This window comes from Nerophis lumbriciformis, linkage group LG06 (genome assembly GCF_033978685.3).
Source record: "Nerophis lumbriciformis linkage group LG06, RoL_Nlum_v2.1, whole genome shotgun sequence".
In the NCBI taxonomy this organism is placed as follows: Eukaryota; Metazoa; Chordata; class Actinopteri; order Syngnathiformes; family Syngnathidae; genus Nerophis; species Nerophis lumbriciformis.
In genome coordinates this window covers 27,439,289-27,457,426 of record NC_084553.2, presented here as the reverse complement: position 1 = coordinate 27,457,426, position 18,138 = coordinate 27,439,289, and the positions used below count along the sequence as shown (strand labels likewise).

Genomic DNA, 18,138 nt, shown 5'->3' with positions numbered 1-18,138 from the left:
ATTTTTTGGTTACTATAGGCGTGTAGTCCTTAAAGGGGAACTGCAATTTTTTTTTTAAAATTTTGCCTGTTGTTCACAATCATTATCACGTCACATGACGACAGATGTTTTTTTTTGCATTCTAAATATTAAATAAATGTGATCAAAGCTCCACTTACAAAAGAGCCTATAAATCCCTTAAAAACATCCAAACACCTCCATTGAGGTTTTATATACATGTTGTAATTATATATGTAATTTAGTAAGGGGCACATTTATACCAGCGTTTCTCAAAGTGTGGGGCGTGCCCCACTGGTGGGGAATAGAGACATGACAGGTGGGGCGCGAGGAACGGGAGGAAATTTCACTTTACCGGTACATTTTTTTTTTAAATTATTATATTCTTAGATTATTTTTTTACTATGCTTTCATTTTCTATACACACTGTAAATCACTTTGTGATTCTGTCTGTGAAATCCGCTATATAAATAAATGGAAATTACCGGTACTTATTTTTACTGTAGGCTTTATATTTCTCGGTACGAGGGAAAGTTTGACAGACATAGCAACAGTAACTAATGGGGGCGGGGCTAAGCGGAACAAACTTTCGCGCGGATGGGTAGCAGGCTAATGTGTGGATCACAATTACACAAATATATACATTTGTGACTCGCACCTCAATTGTCGTCGAGCCAGAGCCAGCGCCTGCAGAGAAACAAAAATCTGACGGGCACACAGTGTGTCATTCACCGGGAAGCACTCGCGTCAAGGCAGCTCAGCCCCGAACTCAATGAGGTTTTAACAGATGTTGTGAGCGCGGTAAATTTGATCAAAACACGACCACTGAAAGCGCGACTGTTCTCTGCACTGTGTGAGGAAATGGGAGCTGATCATACAGCCGTGCTGTTTCACAGTGAAGCAAGGTGGCTCTCCTGGGGGAAAGTGCTGTCACTTGCCCTGTCTTGCCAAATGCATAGCTCCTCCTTTTTTTTGCAAAGATTGCAAAGTGGCACTTTTATTGTATTTATTATTGAACTTGATGCAAGTTATTTGATTTATTATTGAACTTGATGCAAGTTATAACACTTTTTTTTATTTATTATTGAACTTGATGCAAGTTATAACACTTTTGTTTTATTTATTATTGAACTTGATGCAAGTTATAACACTTTTGTTTTATTTATTATTGAACTTGATGCAAGTTATAACACTTTTTTTGATTTATTATTGAACTTGATGCAAGTTATAATACTTTTGTTTTATTTATTATTGAACTTGATGGAAGTTATTTTATTTATTATTGAACTTGATGCAAGTTATACCACAGCTGCACAGTTATTTTATTTATTATTGAACTTGATGCAAGTTATACCACAGCTGCACAGTTATTTTATTTATTATTGAACTTAATGTTATTTTATGTTATTGAGTTTGAATGTATACAACTTGATGTTCAATAAATTTTAAAATGTTAAAGCTTGGCATTAGCGCTCTGTTGGGGCGATGGGGGCAGGTGGGGCTTGAAAACTCCCCCTTGTCCAAAGTGGGGGATGACAAAAAAAGTTTGAGAACCACTGATTTATACATACATACATACATACATACATACATACAGCCCGGCCCCCGGCCACATTTTTTTAACCCAATGCGGCCCACGAGTCCAAAAGTTTGGGGACCCCTGATTTAAAGTATACGCGACACATTAATTAAAAAAATGCATCAACGTTTCCTTTTTTTTTTTCACTGATTACAATTCACTGCAGACTTCATGAAAGCCAGCAAACATAATAAAACATCACTTACTGTGCAATGTCTGCTGTCATTAGGATGCCGACTGCTACAATGTTCATATATTTAGATGAAGAATGACCATAATCCTCACGAAGAAACAGGGTGGGGGGGCCGGGTGGACCAAGCGTCTTTTTGTGTCGTTCTCGCCATTTCCGGGTCATAAATAACTGTTAAAGTGTACCAACTTATCAAAATGCGTCCTCAGACTACTTCTGTCCAGGTGAGATGCATGATTTATGAGCTACAATAAACTTCCAGGGAGCAAGGAAGCGAGTAAACACCTCGCCAGTCAATCATCGAAATTGTACACAGGCTTGTGATCACGGCGCCGCTATAGTTTGTCTGCGTTACAGCATTTCTAATAACAATATCACTAATACTTGGTTATTATTCAAATCATGAAATGTAGAGTATTGTTGGCGGTTTTTGAATGGTGATTTTTTTTTTGGGGGGGTGTGAAATAGAGGACTTTCCATTGGCTCCACTCTAAGCAGACTTTTATTTACTTTTATTCATTTACAAGCTAGAATGCATTGGGGGAAAAAATCCATCCGGCGCCATGTCTTACATAATGTTTGTGAACAATAGGCAAAATTCCAAAAGAAGTGCTGTTCCCCTTTAACTCCGACACCATGTTATGTTAATGAGGAATCTGGGCTTGTTTCATACACAGCTCCTTTATTTAATTTTTCACATCAACACACATTAGCTAACTTGGCTAACATTTTCAACTCCTGTGACGCAGCCACTTCACGTCACCTATGGTGGCCTAGGATGGACAAACGAGACAATTATCACTACAGACCACAACTTATATCAGGGTTTCCCGCCGGGGAACTGGATGGCAAAATTAAACTGCTTTGCAGTTCTTTCGTCAATGTTGGCGTGAAGCCCTTAAAGGGGAACTGCACTTTTTAAAAAATTTTGACTATCGTTCACGATCATTATGAGAGACAAGAACACACATCTTTTTTTTATTAGGCTTTTAAAGATGATGAAAATTGCTTGGAAGATGCGCAGGTGGTAGTCACCGTTGTAGCCTTTAGAGCCCTCCAAGACTACTTCAAAACCCTCCATCAACGTTTTGAATACACACTGCAAGTCTGTATATAATACAGTTCATAACAATATGTAGTATGTTGAACATTTACCGTATTTTTGATAACGTTAATCAATAAATTTTTCCGCACATTGATTTCCGTTTCCATAGCAGTGCATGTCCGACTGTCCCAATGTTGTCCGGGCTTCTATGCCCCCTGGTAGGGTCTCCCAAGACAAACAGGTCCTAGGTGAGGGATCAGACAAACAGCAGCTCAAAGACCTTTATGAAAAGTACAACTCGAGGACCTAGATTTCCCTCGCCCGGACGCGGGTCACCGGGGATCCCCTCCGGAGCCAGGCCCGTAGGTGGCCGGGACTGTCCCCATGGGGCCCGGCCGGGCTTAGCCCGAAGAGGCAACGTGGGTCCCCCTCCAATGGGCTCACCACTCATGGGATGGGTCATAGAGGTCAGATGCAGTGTGAGCTGGGCGGCAGCCGAAGGCAGGGCACTTGGCGGTCCGATCCTCGGCTACATAAGCTAGCTCTTGGGACGTGCAACGTCACCTCGCTGGGTTGGAAGGAGCCTGAGCTGGTGCGCGAGGTGGAGGAGTTCTGGCTAGATATAGTCGGACTCACTTCGGCGCACAGCAAGGGCTCTGGAACCATTTCTCTTGAGAGGGGCTGGACTCTTTTCCACTCTGGCGTTGCAAGCAATGAGAGACGACGGGCTGGGGTGGAAATTCTTGTTGCCCCCCGGCTCAAAGCCTGCACGTTGGACTTTAACCCAGTAGACGAGAGGGTAGCTTCCCTCCGCCTTCGGGTGGGGGGGACGGGTCCTGACTGTTTGAGCTTACGCACCAAACAGCAGCTCAGAGTACCCACCCTTTTTTGGATTCACTTGAGGGAGTACTGGAGAGTGCTCCCTCGGGTGATTCCCTTGTTCTGCTGGGGGACTTCAATGCTCATGTTGGTAACGACAGTGAAACCTACATGATTGCATGATTAGGAACAATGGCCGCCCGGATCTGAACCCAAGTGGTGCTTTGTTATTGGACTTTTGTGCTCGTCACGGATTGTCCATAACAAACACAATGTTCAACCATAAGGGTGTGCATGTGTGCACTTGGCACCAGGACACCCTCGGCCGCAGTTCTATGATTGACTTTGTAGTTGTGTCATTGGATTTGCGGCCTCATGTTTTGGACACTCGGGTGAAGAGAGGGGCAGAGCTTTCTTCCAATCACCACCTGGTGATGAGCTGGCTCCGATGGTGGGGGAGGATGCCGGACAGACCTGGCAGGCCCAAACGCATTGTGAGGGTATGCTGGGAACGTCTAGCATAGTCTCCTGTCAGAGAGAGTTTCAATTCCCACCTTCGAAAGAACTTTGAACATGTCACGAGGGAGGCACAGGATATTGAGTCCGAGTGGACCATGTTTTGTGCCTCTATTGTCGAGGTGGCTGATTGGAGCTGTGGCCGCAAGGTGGTTGGTGTCTGTCGTGGCGATAATCCTAGAACCCGCTGGTGGACACCGGCAGTGATGCTGTCAAGCTGAAGAAAGAGTCCTATCTGGTCCTTTTGGCTCATGGGACTCCAGAGGCAGCGGACAGGTACCGACAGGCCAAGCGAAGTGCGGCTTCAGCGGTCGCGGAGGCAAAAACTCGGACATGGGAGGAGTTTGGGGAAGCCATAGAAAACGACTTCTGGACGGCTTCGAAGCGATTCTGGTCCATCATCCGCCGCCTCAGGGGGGGGAAGCAGTGCACTGTCAACACCATGTATGGTGAGGATGGTGTTCTGCTGACCTCTACTGCGGCTGTTGTGGATCGGTGGAGGGAATACTTTGAAAACCTCCTCAATCACACCAACACATCTTCCTATGAGGAAGCAGTGCCTGGGGAAACTATGGCGGGCTCTTCTATTTCTGGGGCTGAGGTTGCTGAGGTAGTTAAAAAGCTCCTTGGTAACAAGGCCCCGGGGGTGGATGAGATCCGCCCGGAGTTCCTTAAGGCTCTGGATGCTGTGGGGCTGTCTTGGTTGACAAGACTCTGCAACATCGCGTGGACATCGGGAGCGGTACCTCTGGATTGGCAGACCAGGGTGGTGGTTCCTCTCTTTAAGAAGGGGAACCGGAGGGTGTGTTCCAAGTATCGTGGGATCACACTACTCAGCCTTCCCGGTAAGATCTATTCAGGTGTACTGGAGAGGAGGCTACGCCGGGTAGTCGAACCTCAGATCCAGGAGGAACAGTGTGGTTTTTGTCCTGGTCGTGGAACGGTAGACCAGCTCTATATTCTCGGCAGGGTCCTTGAGGGTGCATGGGAGTTTGCCCAACCAGTCTGCGTGTGCTTTGTGGACTTAAAGAAGACATTCGACCGTGTCCCCCGGGAAGTCCTGTGTTGAGTGCTCATAGAGTATGGGGTATCGGACTGTCTTATTGTGGCGGTCCGCTCCCTGTATGATCAGTGTCAGAGCTTGGTCCGCATTGCCGGCAGTAAGTCAGACCCGTTTCCAGTGAGAGTTGGACTCCGCCAAGGCTGCCCTTTTGTCACCGATTCTGTTCATAACTTTTATGGACAGAATTTCTCGGACGTTGAGGGGATCCGGTTTGGTGGCTGCAGGATTAGGTCTCTGCTTTTTGCAGATGATGTGGTCCTGATGGCTTCAACTGGCCAGGATCTTCAGCTCTCACTGGATCGGTTCGCAGCCGAGTGTGAAGCGACTGGGATGAGAATCAGCACCTCCAAGTCTGAGTCCATAGTTCTCGCTAGGGATGTCCGATAATATCGGACTGCCAATATCATCGGCCGATAAATGCTTTAAAATGTAATATTGTAAACGATCGCTATCTGTTTCAGAATTATCGGTGTCAGTTTCAAAAAGTAGAATTTATGACTTTTTAAAATGCCGCTGTGTACACGGACGTAGAGAGAAGTACAGAGCACCAATAAACCTTAAAGGCACTGCCTTTGCGTGCCGGCCCAGTCACATATCTACGGCTTTTCACACACACTAGTGAATGCACGCATACTTGGTCAACAGCCATACAGGTCACACTGAGGTTGGCCGTATAAACAACTTTAACACTGTTACAAATATGCGCCACACTGTGAACCCACACCAAACAAGAATGACAAACACATTTCGGGAGAACATCCGCACCGTAACACAACACAACATAACACAACACAACAAATACCCAGAACCCCTTGCAGCACTAACTCTTCCGGGACACTACAATATACACCCCCCGCTACCCCCTATCCTCCCCCCCACTTCAACCCCACCCTGCCCACCTCAACCTCCTCATGCTCTCTCAGGGAGAGCATGTCCCAAATTCCAAGCTGCTGTTTTGAGGCATGTTAAAAAAAAATAATGCACTTTGTGAAAGTCCAAGTATAGTATTTCCCATAGTTGTAGTGGGTATCAGGAGTATCTCAGGGAGATCATGTCCCAAATTCCAAGCTGCTGTTTTGAGGCATGTTAAAAATATAATGCACTTTGTGACTTCATTAATAAATATGGCAGTGCCATGTTGGCGTTTTTTTTCATAACTTGAGTTGATTTATTTTGGAAAAATGTGTTACATTGTTTAATGCATCCAGCGGGGCATCACAACAAAATTAGGCATAAAAATGTGTTAATTCCACAACTGTATATATCGGTATCGGTTGATATCGGAATCGGTAATTAAGAGTTGGACAATATTGCAATATCGGATATCGTCAAAAAAGCCATTATCGGACATCTCTAGTTCTCATCCGGGAAAAGGTGGAGTGCCATCTCCAAGTTGGGGAGGAGATCGTGCCCCAAGTGGAGGAGTTCAAGTACCTATGAGTCTTGCTCATGAGTGGGGGAAGAGTGGATCGTGAGATCAACAGGCGGATCGGTGCGGCGTCTTCAGTAATGCGGACGCTGTATCGATTCGTTGTGATGAAGAAGGAGCTAAGCCAGAAGGCAAAGCTCTCAATTTACCGGTCGATCTACGTTCCCATCCTCACCTATGGTCGTGAGCTTTGGGTTATGACCGAAAGGACAAGATCACGGGTACAAGTGGCTGAAATGAGTTTCCTCCGCCAGGTGGCGGGTCTCTCCCTTAGGGTGAGAAGCTCTGTCATCCGGGAGGAGCTCAGAGTAAAGCCGCTGCTCCTCCACATCAAGAGGAGCCAGATGAGGTGGTTCGGGCATCTGCTCAGGATGCCATCCGAACGCCTCCCTAAGGAGGTGTTTAGGGCACGTCCGACCGGCAGAAGGCCAAGGGGAAGACCCAGGACACGTTGGGAAGACTATGTCTCCCGGCTAGCCTGGGAACGCCTCGGGATCCCCCGGGAGGAGCTGGACGAAGTGGCTGGGGAGAGGGAAGTCTGGGCTTCTCTGCTTAGGCTGCTGCCCCTGTGACACGACCTCGAATAAGCGGAAGAAAATGCATGGATGGATGGATGGATGGATGGATGCATGTCTGACTTCCAACAAGAGCTTTGTGTTCCTACTTCCGGATACAAAACGCTTGTGTGTATTCTAATTACGGCAGACTTGGTAACAAACAACAAAGACCACTATTTTGGACAGATGAGGATTCACAACCTTTTCATTTTGAACCTGAATGAACGGAGGATGAACTGTTGCTTCTAGAAGCAGGCACAAAGGGAAGAGTGATACGTTGGAGCAGACAGAAGCCAATAGAGTGAGGTGAAAGCGACTCCAAGCTGCAAATGTGGAATTTGGAGCCAAAATATTTTTGACATAAATGGACTGCTTAGCCCAACTAAACCAAAAAAACGTCCCAGGGCATGCTGGACCAAACAGCATCGTGTAAGTCACACTTTAAATTGATCATGATGCATACGCTGTTTGGCTAACTGCGTACAAACAAAACATGAAATGAACACTTTACAGATACTGTAATATGATTGTTCATGTTTTTCAGTCAGTAGATTGGTGTCTTATCACAAACTCAAACGTGTTTCATGTTGTCATAGAAGCTAGCTTATCTCTTGTCTTAGTTAGTTTTTATGGCTAATACCAAAGCACGCCAATGTGTTACTTTGATAGAAAGACATCCTCGGTGCTCGCTCTTACAATAACAATGTCGCTACAGCTTAGTTATCGTACAGATTACGGAATGTAAATTAAGTATTGGTGACTGTTTTTGAATGCATTTTTAAAGTGATTTAGAGGTATGATTGCTCCTATTCGCTACACTGCTAGCCTCCTGTAACAAGCCGATTTTTACATGTTAGAATGCAAAAATACCAACCTTTTGTCTTCTTGTCTCTCATAACGATCTTGAACGATAGGCAAATTTCCCAAAAAGTGCAGTTCCCCTTTCACTCTGACACCATGTCATGTTAATGAGGATGCTGGGCGTGTTTCATACACGACTCCTTTATTTCAGACTCAACTTCAACACACAAGAGCTAACTTTGCTAACATGAGCAACTCTCGTGACGCCGGCACTTCACGTGACCTCCTACGGTGACCTAGGATGGAAAAACAAGGCACAACACTTTATTCACTGACATTTCCACAGTAAATGAATTAAAGTTTCTTTAGCTGCCTGACACTTTATACATAACTTGCTATCTAATGTACCCATTGTAATCTACTGTAAGGGTGTAAAATACAACCTATTCAAGATGTTAAATTGACTCAGCTTATTTTTAAATCACAAAAAGGGCTTATGCAGATTTTCCAAATATCATTCCATGACATATCTTTTTCTAAAATGTTTAAATCAATCATCCATTTGAAACACATGCATCATTTGCCTTCCTCATATGATGTTCATTTATTATACCATAAAACCTATGAATTATTTTTATAAATTGTATTCTGATTGAAAAACGAATCCTCCATTTTGTGGCTATATAAAGCATGTTTTCAGAGGATATGCATTTTTACAGCATGTTCTAGGAGATACAAAAAAAAGACTTCTGGATATATTATGATGATCAGCTGGGTATATTATAACAATCAGCTAATTCAGAAATGGATGTTTTTAGAGTGCTTAAGTGCAGTTCCCTTTTAATACTTGTGATTAAAGGTACATCTAATGATTGTTAGGCAAAAGCTTTTAATTGGCTATTGTTTACGGCCAGTGCACAAAGTAAGAACACCGGATGCTTGAAATGCTACATCCTGAGACATGCTAATGTGGCGAAAGCGAGAAAATTAATACATGTCAGGAAAATGTGAAACTGCAAATTTCAGCAAAAGTGGCTGGTTGGCAAACCTTTTTTAAACTTGTCTGTTGATTGTAAACCCAGAGAGGCGTTGAGGCGTTCTGCAGCATGTGCCAAAAGACCTCCACACTTTGCTGAATGGGCATCTATGTGGTGAAATCACACATGCTATTGGTTAATCACAAGTCGGGGATAAAATGCAGGCAGCAGTTAAAGGTGCCAAATTTCTCTGGCAAGACCAACAAAGCCACTTTAGCTGCCACCACCACAACTGTAAGCTCCTGCTACCACGACAGAAAAATAAATGAATAAAAATAAATTCTCAGATGAAACCGTCTTGAATAAAAAATGTATCCTCCAGTTTGTGGCTATTTTAAGGCCTATTTTCAGAGGATATGCATTTTTACAGCATCTTTTAAAGAGATACAACTAAAAAATACTTCTGGGTTTATTATATTGATCAACTAATTCAGAATTGGATGTTTGTTTAGAGGGCTGAGAGGCAGAACCTTTTAATTGGCTATTGTCTACGGCCATGCACAAACTCAGAACACCTGATGCTACTCCATAAAAATAATAAATACAAATAAATCCGCAGATGAAACAGTCTTGCGAGCCAATTCTAATTCACTAGATAGTAACAGTTAATGTAATTGTAAACGTTTGATCTATTCAGGATTATCATTGTCCAATACTTACAATTAGGTGTGTTTACAGACAATTATATACTTTTCACTGTATATAACCATATGCAGTCTGAGATGGGCATTACATTTTTTTAAGTGGCATTTAAATGGCATTAAAAACATTAAATTACATTTGCTGATACCTGTAGAAACTCTGTATTTACTGTTTTCCAGTGATTAGGATCAGTAGAACAGGATTCTTGTTTGTTTATGTAAGTATTTTCTCTCCAACAGCTCGACAAACGCTTACATGCTGATTTATAGATTGAAAGATTCCTCAAGGAATGCAAGTAAGACATCTACACATTATATCTCTGACTAATAAATATAGTTAGCTTTTCACAGCACAGTTTCTAGTGCACTTCTACCCTTTCTGATTCAGCATTAGTTAAATGATTGCAAAAGCAAATGTATTATTGATTTTATTATTGATTTTTCCAAGTCCATCGAAGATGTTAGGGAGCATTATTGCGTTGACATTTGTTAATGAGGCTGTGACCAAAAATAAATCCTATGTATTTCACTAAATTAGAAATCATGGGGAAGCAACGTTTTAACCGCTCTTTCTCTGATTCTGAAAGTTTTTTGTTAATACCTTCACATTTTGTGTGAATAGAGCTTTAAGCTTATGACCTATTTGTTCTTGGCAGAAATGCATTACAAATGGACATGTGTTGTAATATTGCTTGTTCTGTTAATTGTATTTTGATTGATATTGTCAATATGTGTCTCCTATTTAAGAGTATTTATCTGTGGAGGACTTTCCAGAGCATATACAGAGTTTGGTTCAGAAAGAGAAAGAGTCTGAAGAACAAGAGAAGAGACAGAAAGAGATTGAGCGCAATACTTGCAAGGTAAAAAATTATCCCCGGGCTTTATTTAATATCTGCTTCTCTGTATCTAATTCTTTTGACGCATTGTTTCCGCCCGCTCCATCAGATCAAGCTGTTCTGTTTGCACCCTTCAAAGATGATGATGGAGAGCAAGCTAGAAGTGCATAAAGACAAAACTCTCACAGAAGCTACCGAAATGGCCTACAAGGTTTGTTGGTTGTCAAAACTTTTATTATGCCCTTTTCTAACCTGTTAAAGGTGATGAGGTCTTGCACTTTATTTCAGATGATGGAGCTAGAGGGGTTGGTCCCTGTGGACTGCTGTCGCTTGGTGAAGTATGATGAGTTCCATGAGTACCTGGAGCGCTCCTATGAGAGCGAGGAGGACACACCCATGGGCCTTCTGCTGGGAGGTGTCAAGTCCTCCTACATGTTTGACTTGCTGCTGGAGACTCGGAGGCCAGAGCAAGCGTTCCTGCCTTATAAACCTGGAGGTAAGCTATAATTGTAGAGATCTTCACCACTTTCAACTTCATTTATAATCTCTAAAATGTTTCTACTGTATGTGTGTGATGCTGTTTTGCTACAGAGGTCATGGTAAAGGTTCATGTTGTGAATCTAAGAACTGAAACCATTGCCCCTCCAATCAGTGTTCGAGCCTACCTGAACCAGACCATCACTGAATTCAAACAGCTTATTGCACAGGTTTCAGACTTTTCTTAATTTTACCCCTGCTCCTTTCCCTAATCAAATGCTTAAATCCCAATGAAACCTGTGGCATATGTTTTTAAATCATGTGTAATTTAACACTTTTTACTGTATGTGCTCTCAACCAGGCAACAGAACTTTCAGCAGAAACAATGCGCGTGGTTCTCGAACGCTGCTATAATGACCTGAGGCTTCTCTATGTTCCAAACAAAACACTTAAGGCAGAAGGTTTCTTCAGGAGTAACAAGGTTTGTATGTTCGTTTTAGTTCTTGCTGACCATATTACACTTTATAATTGCCAGAATTTCATACTAAGCATTCTCCCTGTATCTTAAATTTTGTGTATTAGATTTTTGTGGAGAGTTCTGAGTCAACTGATCATCAAGTGGCTTTTACTGACTCGCTGCTGTGGAAGTTGTTGGATCGCCATGGGAATACTATCCGGCTTTTAGTTCTGTTGCCAGAGCAGGCTCCTGGCACTCTGACGATCAGAACTGTTTGCCAAAAACTTGGCAGTGACGCGACCTTTGAAGGGTCAAAGGGCAACAGGAAATCTGTGGAGGCTATCCTTGAGGAGAGCACAGAAAAGTTAAAGAACCTGTCCCTGCAGCAGCAGCAGGGCTCCAGCACCAGCGACAGCCAGAAAAGCTCTGATGCCAGTGACTTTGAACATATCGAGTCCCCAAGCCAAGAGCCGGACTCAAACTCACCATGCGTAGCCGCAGACAACAGAGAAATAGAGAATCGGATTGAGGTCACTGCTGGGTGCAGTAGCACGAGTGTCTCATCTGACCCAGCAAACCATTTTCCCTGCGAGGAACGCTCGGACTCTGAGGTAAACAATGACCGCAGCACCAGCTCAGTGGACAGCGACATCTTGAGCTCCAGTCACAGTAGCGACACATTGTGCAATGCAGACAGTGGTCCCATCCAGCTGGCCAATGGCTTGGACTCGCACAGCATCACCAGTAGCCGTCGCTCCAAAGCCCACGAGGGAAAAAAAGAGACCTGGGACACTGCAGAGGAAGACTCTGGGACGGACAGCGAGTATGACGACAACGGGAAGAACAAAGCAGAGGCCCATTACTTGTACTTTAGAGCAGAACCTTGTTCCCAGGATGATCCTGCCTGTAATGCACAAAAATGTATGTCCCTTCTATTCATGATGGAATTTAGAAAATTATACTCAAACCTGTCTATAGCCACCACATGCAAGTTAAAAGCCATTTTGAGCCAGGATTTGCGGTGCTTGCAGCCATTACAACTCACACGTTGAAGCTGGATACAACGGGTAGCGTTATATTAGTAGACGGCAAGATTAAAGAGCTACTGCTTGCTGTTGAAAGTTTGAGAATACATGAAGCAGATTGCTCGTTAGTGCAGGATAATATGTTTGCGGCCCTAATTGACGTATGTATGGCACTGCCCGCCACGTATCCGAACGGCCATGCCGGCCGGGTGTTCACAAATCGCAAGTGAGCGTTATCGTTAATTGATATTGAAATATTATGGAAGAAAGCAATTCACAACAAGAAAACAATTGTTATCGTAGCAAGTTTATCCTAAAAAACTAATCAAATAACAACTGAGACTTCATCTATACAGGTGGCTGCTATTTACTTTTCTCTGCAGGGGAAATTTTTGTGGCAACTGTTGACAGGTTTGACAGAACTGTGTATTTTTCACGTTGTCTTCAAATTAGTAAGTTTAGAGAAAGTTGGCTTGCTGATTATGTAAAAAAGCAGTGTCATCTAACAATACTGCATATTGTTAACAATCGTGTTTTGTTTTGAGATTCTTAATTTAGGGGACAATAATGGAATGATTATTTCCTCTAAGAGATTAGAACCGTTTATAAAGCTTAACTTTCTTAAACATATCAGGTCAACTCAAACATCTATGGTGAGAAGCTAAACAGTTCCATCATAGCAGGGTAAGCAATCTTGATTGTGTTCTGTTGATTGAAAAAACAAAGTCAGTGAGAACATCAGTTTGAGGTACGATGAAAATCTCAGAAGCCAAGAAGTCGAAGCGTGTTTTTACGCAGTGTAATGTTTGAAGCACAATTCTATACAGTCTAAATGTCACATAGAAAGCTGATCGTATATAAGTAACTGGAAAATGCTAGTCTCTAGTTGGTGATTTTAGAATCTCTTAGTTAATTGTGCCTTTTTTTTTTTTTCTCTGATGACATGTGGTGGTGAAGTTTCATTGCCCTCAGCAAAGATTCCAATAGTAAGAAGGCTTTTCCACAATTACCTATTACAGTGGACGTGTTTCAAAGCGGCTATTAACTAGACTGCATCAAACACTACTTATATGCTGATTATGTATGTTTGTGAGCAGGAACTGTATAGCTTTTTGACATAGATATACATATTTTGTGCTAAAATAATCTAATACCCTGCAAATATTAATTTTTTGTTTTTTTGAGAGTTCTTGCTCGTGTTAAACTGTTTAATCTTCAGTTTTAGCAATTCATGTGGACAAGAGGATAACATTGGCAGCGTTCAAACAGAACCTGGAACCCTATGTGGGTGTTGCTTCGACCCAGTTCAAAGTGTTTCGGGTATACGCCAACAACCAGGAGTTTGAGAGTGTAAGACTCAATGAAACACTGTCATCGTTCTCTGACGATAACAAGGTCAGGATTATTGATCAAAATTGCTTTCATTTGGTTATGTTTTAGTGCCATGTAACGTTATATTTCATTGCACACTGCAGATAACCATTCGCCTTGGGAGAGCACTTAAAAAGGGTGAATACAGAGTGAAAGTGTATCAACTGCTGGTAAATGAACAGGAGGTGAGAGGCAAAGCAAAACAGATTTTTTTGGTGCAAGTGATCTGATTATAGAGCTGAATGTTGTCTTCCATTTGTTTTATGTAGCCATGCAAGTTCCTCGTGGACACTGTGTTTGCCAAGGGCATGACTGTCAGACAGTCGAAAGAGGAGCTGCTTCCTCTGTTAAAAGAGCAGTGCAAGCTTGACCTCAGCATTGACCAGTATGCACACACATGTACACAAGTTCACACAAGCACAAGTTAAAGCCCAGCACCTAAACACATATTTTGTTTCTGAATTTAGGGTGCGCCTCAGGAAAAAGACATGGAAGAATCCAGGCACCGTATTCCTTGATTACCATGTATATGAGGAAGACATCAGCATCTCCTCTAACTGGGAAGTTTTCCTGGAAGCCCTTAATGGTAACTCATATCTGAGAAATATACAGTACTGTACTGAAAGTGCTGTCATAAAGTGTACTGATTGTTTTCCCAGAGCCCGAGAAGATGAAATCGATGTCTCAGCTGGCCGTCCTGACCCGTAGGTGGAGCCCAGCTACAATGAAGCTTGGTTCCTTCCAGGAAATCATTCTGGAGAGCAGCAATGTTGAAGAACTGAAGGAGAAGGTATGCATTTGGTGCTCTGAAATGGCTCCTCACAATAGTTAAAGTTGCTCCAACTAAGCTTTTTCTTTGTTGTGATTGCAGCTCAGTGAAATCAGTGAAATTCCACTTGAAAAGCTTGAGTTTGCCAAGGTGTGTGATTTCCTCCCATTGCCATTTGATCTAACTTGCTTCTGTTTTAGTTTTAACTGCGAGTCCTTGCATGTTGCTGTGTGCAGGGTCGAGGAACATTTCCCTGTGACATTTCAGTGCTGGAGATCCATCAGGATTTAGACTGGAACCCCAAGGTGTCAACGTTAAACATGTGGCCTCTATATATCTGTGACGATGGTGCCGTGGTCTTCTACAGGTTAGCTACTTTTCACCTAAATGCTTTTTTAATCGTTCCTGTGCTACTCGTTAAGGTGCAACTAACAATTATTTAATTTGTTGACTGGTCAGCGAATATTTTTTTGACTTGTTATACGATTGTTCATGATCTGTCCTACAAGTTGACATTGAGTCTTTAAGTTTATTTTACCTCAGTCCATCCATTTTCCACCGTTTGTCCCTCCCAGCTTAAGACACGGTACAACCTGGACAACTCGGCCAACACAAAGACACCCAACCATTCACACTAGGGCCAATTTAGTGTTGCCAATCAACCTATCCCCGTGTGCATGCCTCTGAAGGTGGGAGGAAGCCGGCATACCGTGTTTTAAATTAGATTGCAACAAAAGAAACAAATTACTGCAAAACTAATGGTTTTACTTCATTACATTAGTACTGTATACAACCACAGTGAAAAAGAAATCAACCCACTTAAATTGCAAGATGTGTTTCAAACATGACAGTTGAAGTATTTTATTCCAGTAGTGTTAGGGTTTTTCATAAGCATGCACAATAATGGAAATTTTAACCCATTTCCAGACCTTTACAATCATTTACCGATAACAATAACCAATATTTATGTATATGTATTTGCACAAGATTTTGTGAGACGAAATTAATGAACAGTTCACACTTATGCCCACAATGGCACATACACGCCACCAAAAATATACACATTTATTGTAGGGAAAATGTTTCATGTTGACTATTTCTTTACAGAATTAACTATAATTTGAGTACAAATACACACCCTACTATAATTCTGACTCATGAAAACAATTTCATTACGTAGAGTAAAAACAAGTTTGAATTTATTTTTATTTAAACTTCTCAATTATTTCATTGATAGACAACAAGCGACTCAAACATTCTGAATACGATTTCATTAAATAAATAAAAACCACCTGTCCAAAACTGCTATAAATGAGGTCAATAGAACTAAGCTAGAAAGATTATGCATTGCTGTTAGTCACATCTCTTGTTGATTGACAAATATTTTTTTAAATATAATTAAATTTTTCTGTGACCGTTATAAAACAGTACAATAAGTAAGCCTCATAGAAAGGCAACATTCCATTGTAGAAGATAAATAAATCTTGGTTCAAAGAGAAAAGTGCAATTTGTCCACTAATAGATAATTAAAAGTGACTTAAAGTGCCTCCAGATGAACCATATAGTTCAACACAATTATTTTACGCTTTAGTCGTCAAGTTTTTTCGTACCGTAGTCTTTTGTTTCGAATTGTTGCCTCTTAACGCTTTCTCATCAGTCCTGTGGATTTACGTTTGTTGCGGTTGCTACAATTAACACTAGATCTCAGTTTTGCAGCACAGACAGCTTTGTGCTGCTTCCTTCGATCTTCACGACGGTGAATTTCAAGATGACTTGTCAGATTTGTTTTTGTTGAAACTCGTCTTCTTTGAATTTCCGTTGTCAATTATGTTGACTAATCAGTGCAGCTCTATTACTTATTGAGCAAAATTCCATGCTATGCATCTCGTGTGCTGGTATGACAATAAAGTTGCTTGAATCCTTGACACATATTCAGTACAGGCCAAAAGCTTGGACACACCTTCTCATTCAATGCCTTTTTTTTATTTTCTTGACTATTCACATTGTATATTGTCACTGAAGGCATCTAAACTATAAATGAACACATGTACTTACCGGTATGTACTTAACAAAAAAAGGTGAAATAACTGAAAACATATTTTATATTCTAGTTTCTTCAAAATAGCCACCCTTTGCTGCTTTGCACATTCTTGGCATTCTCTTGATGAGCTTCAAGCGGTAGTTACCTGAAATGGTTTTCACTTCACAGGTGTGCCTTATCAGGGTGGATTAGTGGAATTTCTTGCTTTATCAATGGGGTTGGGACCATCAGTTGTGTTGTGAATGAGAAGGTGTCCAAACTTTTTTTTGGCCTGTACTGTACATGACTGAGACCTTCATTACTGTGGTTGTATGCAGGGACAGCACAGAGGAGCCTATGGAGCTATCAGAGGATGAGCGCAATGAACTAATGAAGAAGGAGAGCAGCCGCCTGCTCAAGACTGGACATCGAGTCAGCTACTCACCACGTAAAGAGAAGGCCCTTAAGATCTACTTGGACGGGGGCCCTGCCAAGGACCCGTGACAGGACTGAGTCCCAACGGCGTCTCTGGGTCACTTTGATTTTCTGGCTGCTGCAGCCCAGTGGCTGACCGTCTCAGTGAGACTCAAGGTGTGGATAAGCGGTCCGAAAAAAACTTGAAAGCCAAACAGTGTTGTGAAGTTGGAATGCCCTCAGCCTCCTCTCTGAGCTCTGAAACCCTATTGCACACTGTTGGATGTATCGTACTGTAAAGTTTATTGGGAGTTTGAGAAGGTAGTCCTGCCAGAAAATGAATCCTACACACTGTTTGGACAAATTGCCGTAACGTTGGATGTTCTAGACCTGAACATATTTATCCTGTCTCACTCGTCACACTTTTTCTGCTTGCACTTCCTCTTCTCACACTTCATTGTCAAGCATTACGGCATAACACATCAGGCAAGCTGCTCTATGATTGGTATGTCTTCATTCCTTGATCAACACCACCTCCACTAGGTTATCAGACCAAGAGCTTCAAATTACTAATGAAGAACTCCAAGTAAAGATTCTCATTTGAACAGCCTTGTTTTCTGTAAATTGTGATTCCCTTCAATTGTAATCGACATTTGAGGCTGCGTTCACACCTGTTTGTAATAACCTAAGTTGTATTTGTTGATTCAACTACCTGATCTCTTGTTTAACTTACTTAGGGGAGCTCGCTTTTATTTGGGTTTTTGACTTACAAGCAGGAGGTGGAGTGGGTGCCCCCACCCACTGCTGTTTGATAAGATGGACACCAGAGGGTGGAGAAAGGCCACCAAACCACCTGTGTCTCGACCTGCTGGGCTTTGATGCTGGCACCAGCTGTTCACTGTAGAAATGCCAATATCAGAAGAAATTCTGTTTTTTTTCCGTGGGTGTTTGTTTTGAAATTCAAATCCTGTGAAAATAGTTTGAGATGATTTTAGGATTTAATTAAAATGCTTTATTTCATAACCTCAGGGTTTTTTTTCCAATTTGAAAATTATTTTACGATTTACGACTTCCGATGACTCGCCAGCAAATTCA

The 18,138-nt window shown here is 42.2% G+C and overlaps 1 protein-coding gene across 1 annotated transcript in view; it reads left to right on the top strand.

Annotated features, from left to right (window-relative positions):
* Nucleotides 1-18,066, top strand: part of usp47 (ubiquitin specific peptidase 47) — a 34,094-nt gene extending 16,028 nt beyond the window's left edge. The window contains exons 14-28 of the mRNA XM_061964017.1: nt 9,915-9,970; nt 10,422-10,534; nt 10,620-10,721; nt 10,799-11,006; nt 11,102-11,217; nt 11,349-11,468; nt 11,570-12,365; nt 13,689-13,864; nt 13,945-14,025; nt 14,110-14,225; nt 14,308-14,426; nt 14,500-14,630; nt 14,712-14,759; nt 14,846-14,976; nt 16,968-18,066. Of these exons, the coding sequence (XP_061820001.1) occupies nt 9,915-9,970; nt 10,422-10,534; nt 10,620-10,721; nt 10,799-11,006; nt 11,102-11,217; nt 11,349-11,468; nt 11,570-12,365; nt 13,689-13,864; nt 13,945-14,025; nt 14,110-14,225; nt 14,308-14,426; nt 14,500-14,630; nt 14,712-14,759; nt 14,846-14,976; nt 16,968-17,133 (2,479 nt within the window). The 3' untranslated portion in view covers nt 17,134-18,066. The remainder of the gene's footprint in view (nt 1-9,914; nt 9,971-10,421; nt 10,535-10,619; nt 10,722-10,798; nt 11,007-11,101; nt 11,218-11,348; nt 11,469-11,569; nt 12,366-13,688; nt 13,865-13,944; nt 14,026-14,109; nt 14,226-14,307; nt 14,427-14,499; nt 14,631-14,711; nt 14,760-14,845; nt 14,977-16,967) is intronic.
* The last annotated feature ends 72 nt before the right edge of the window (nt 18,067-18,138 follow it).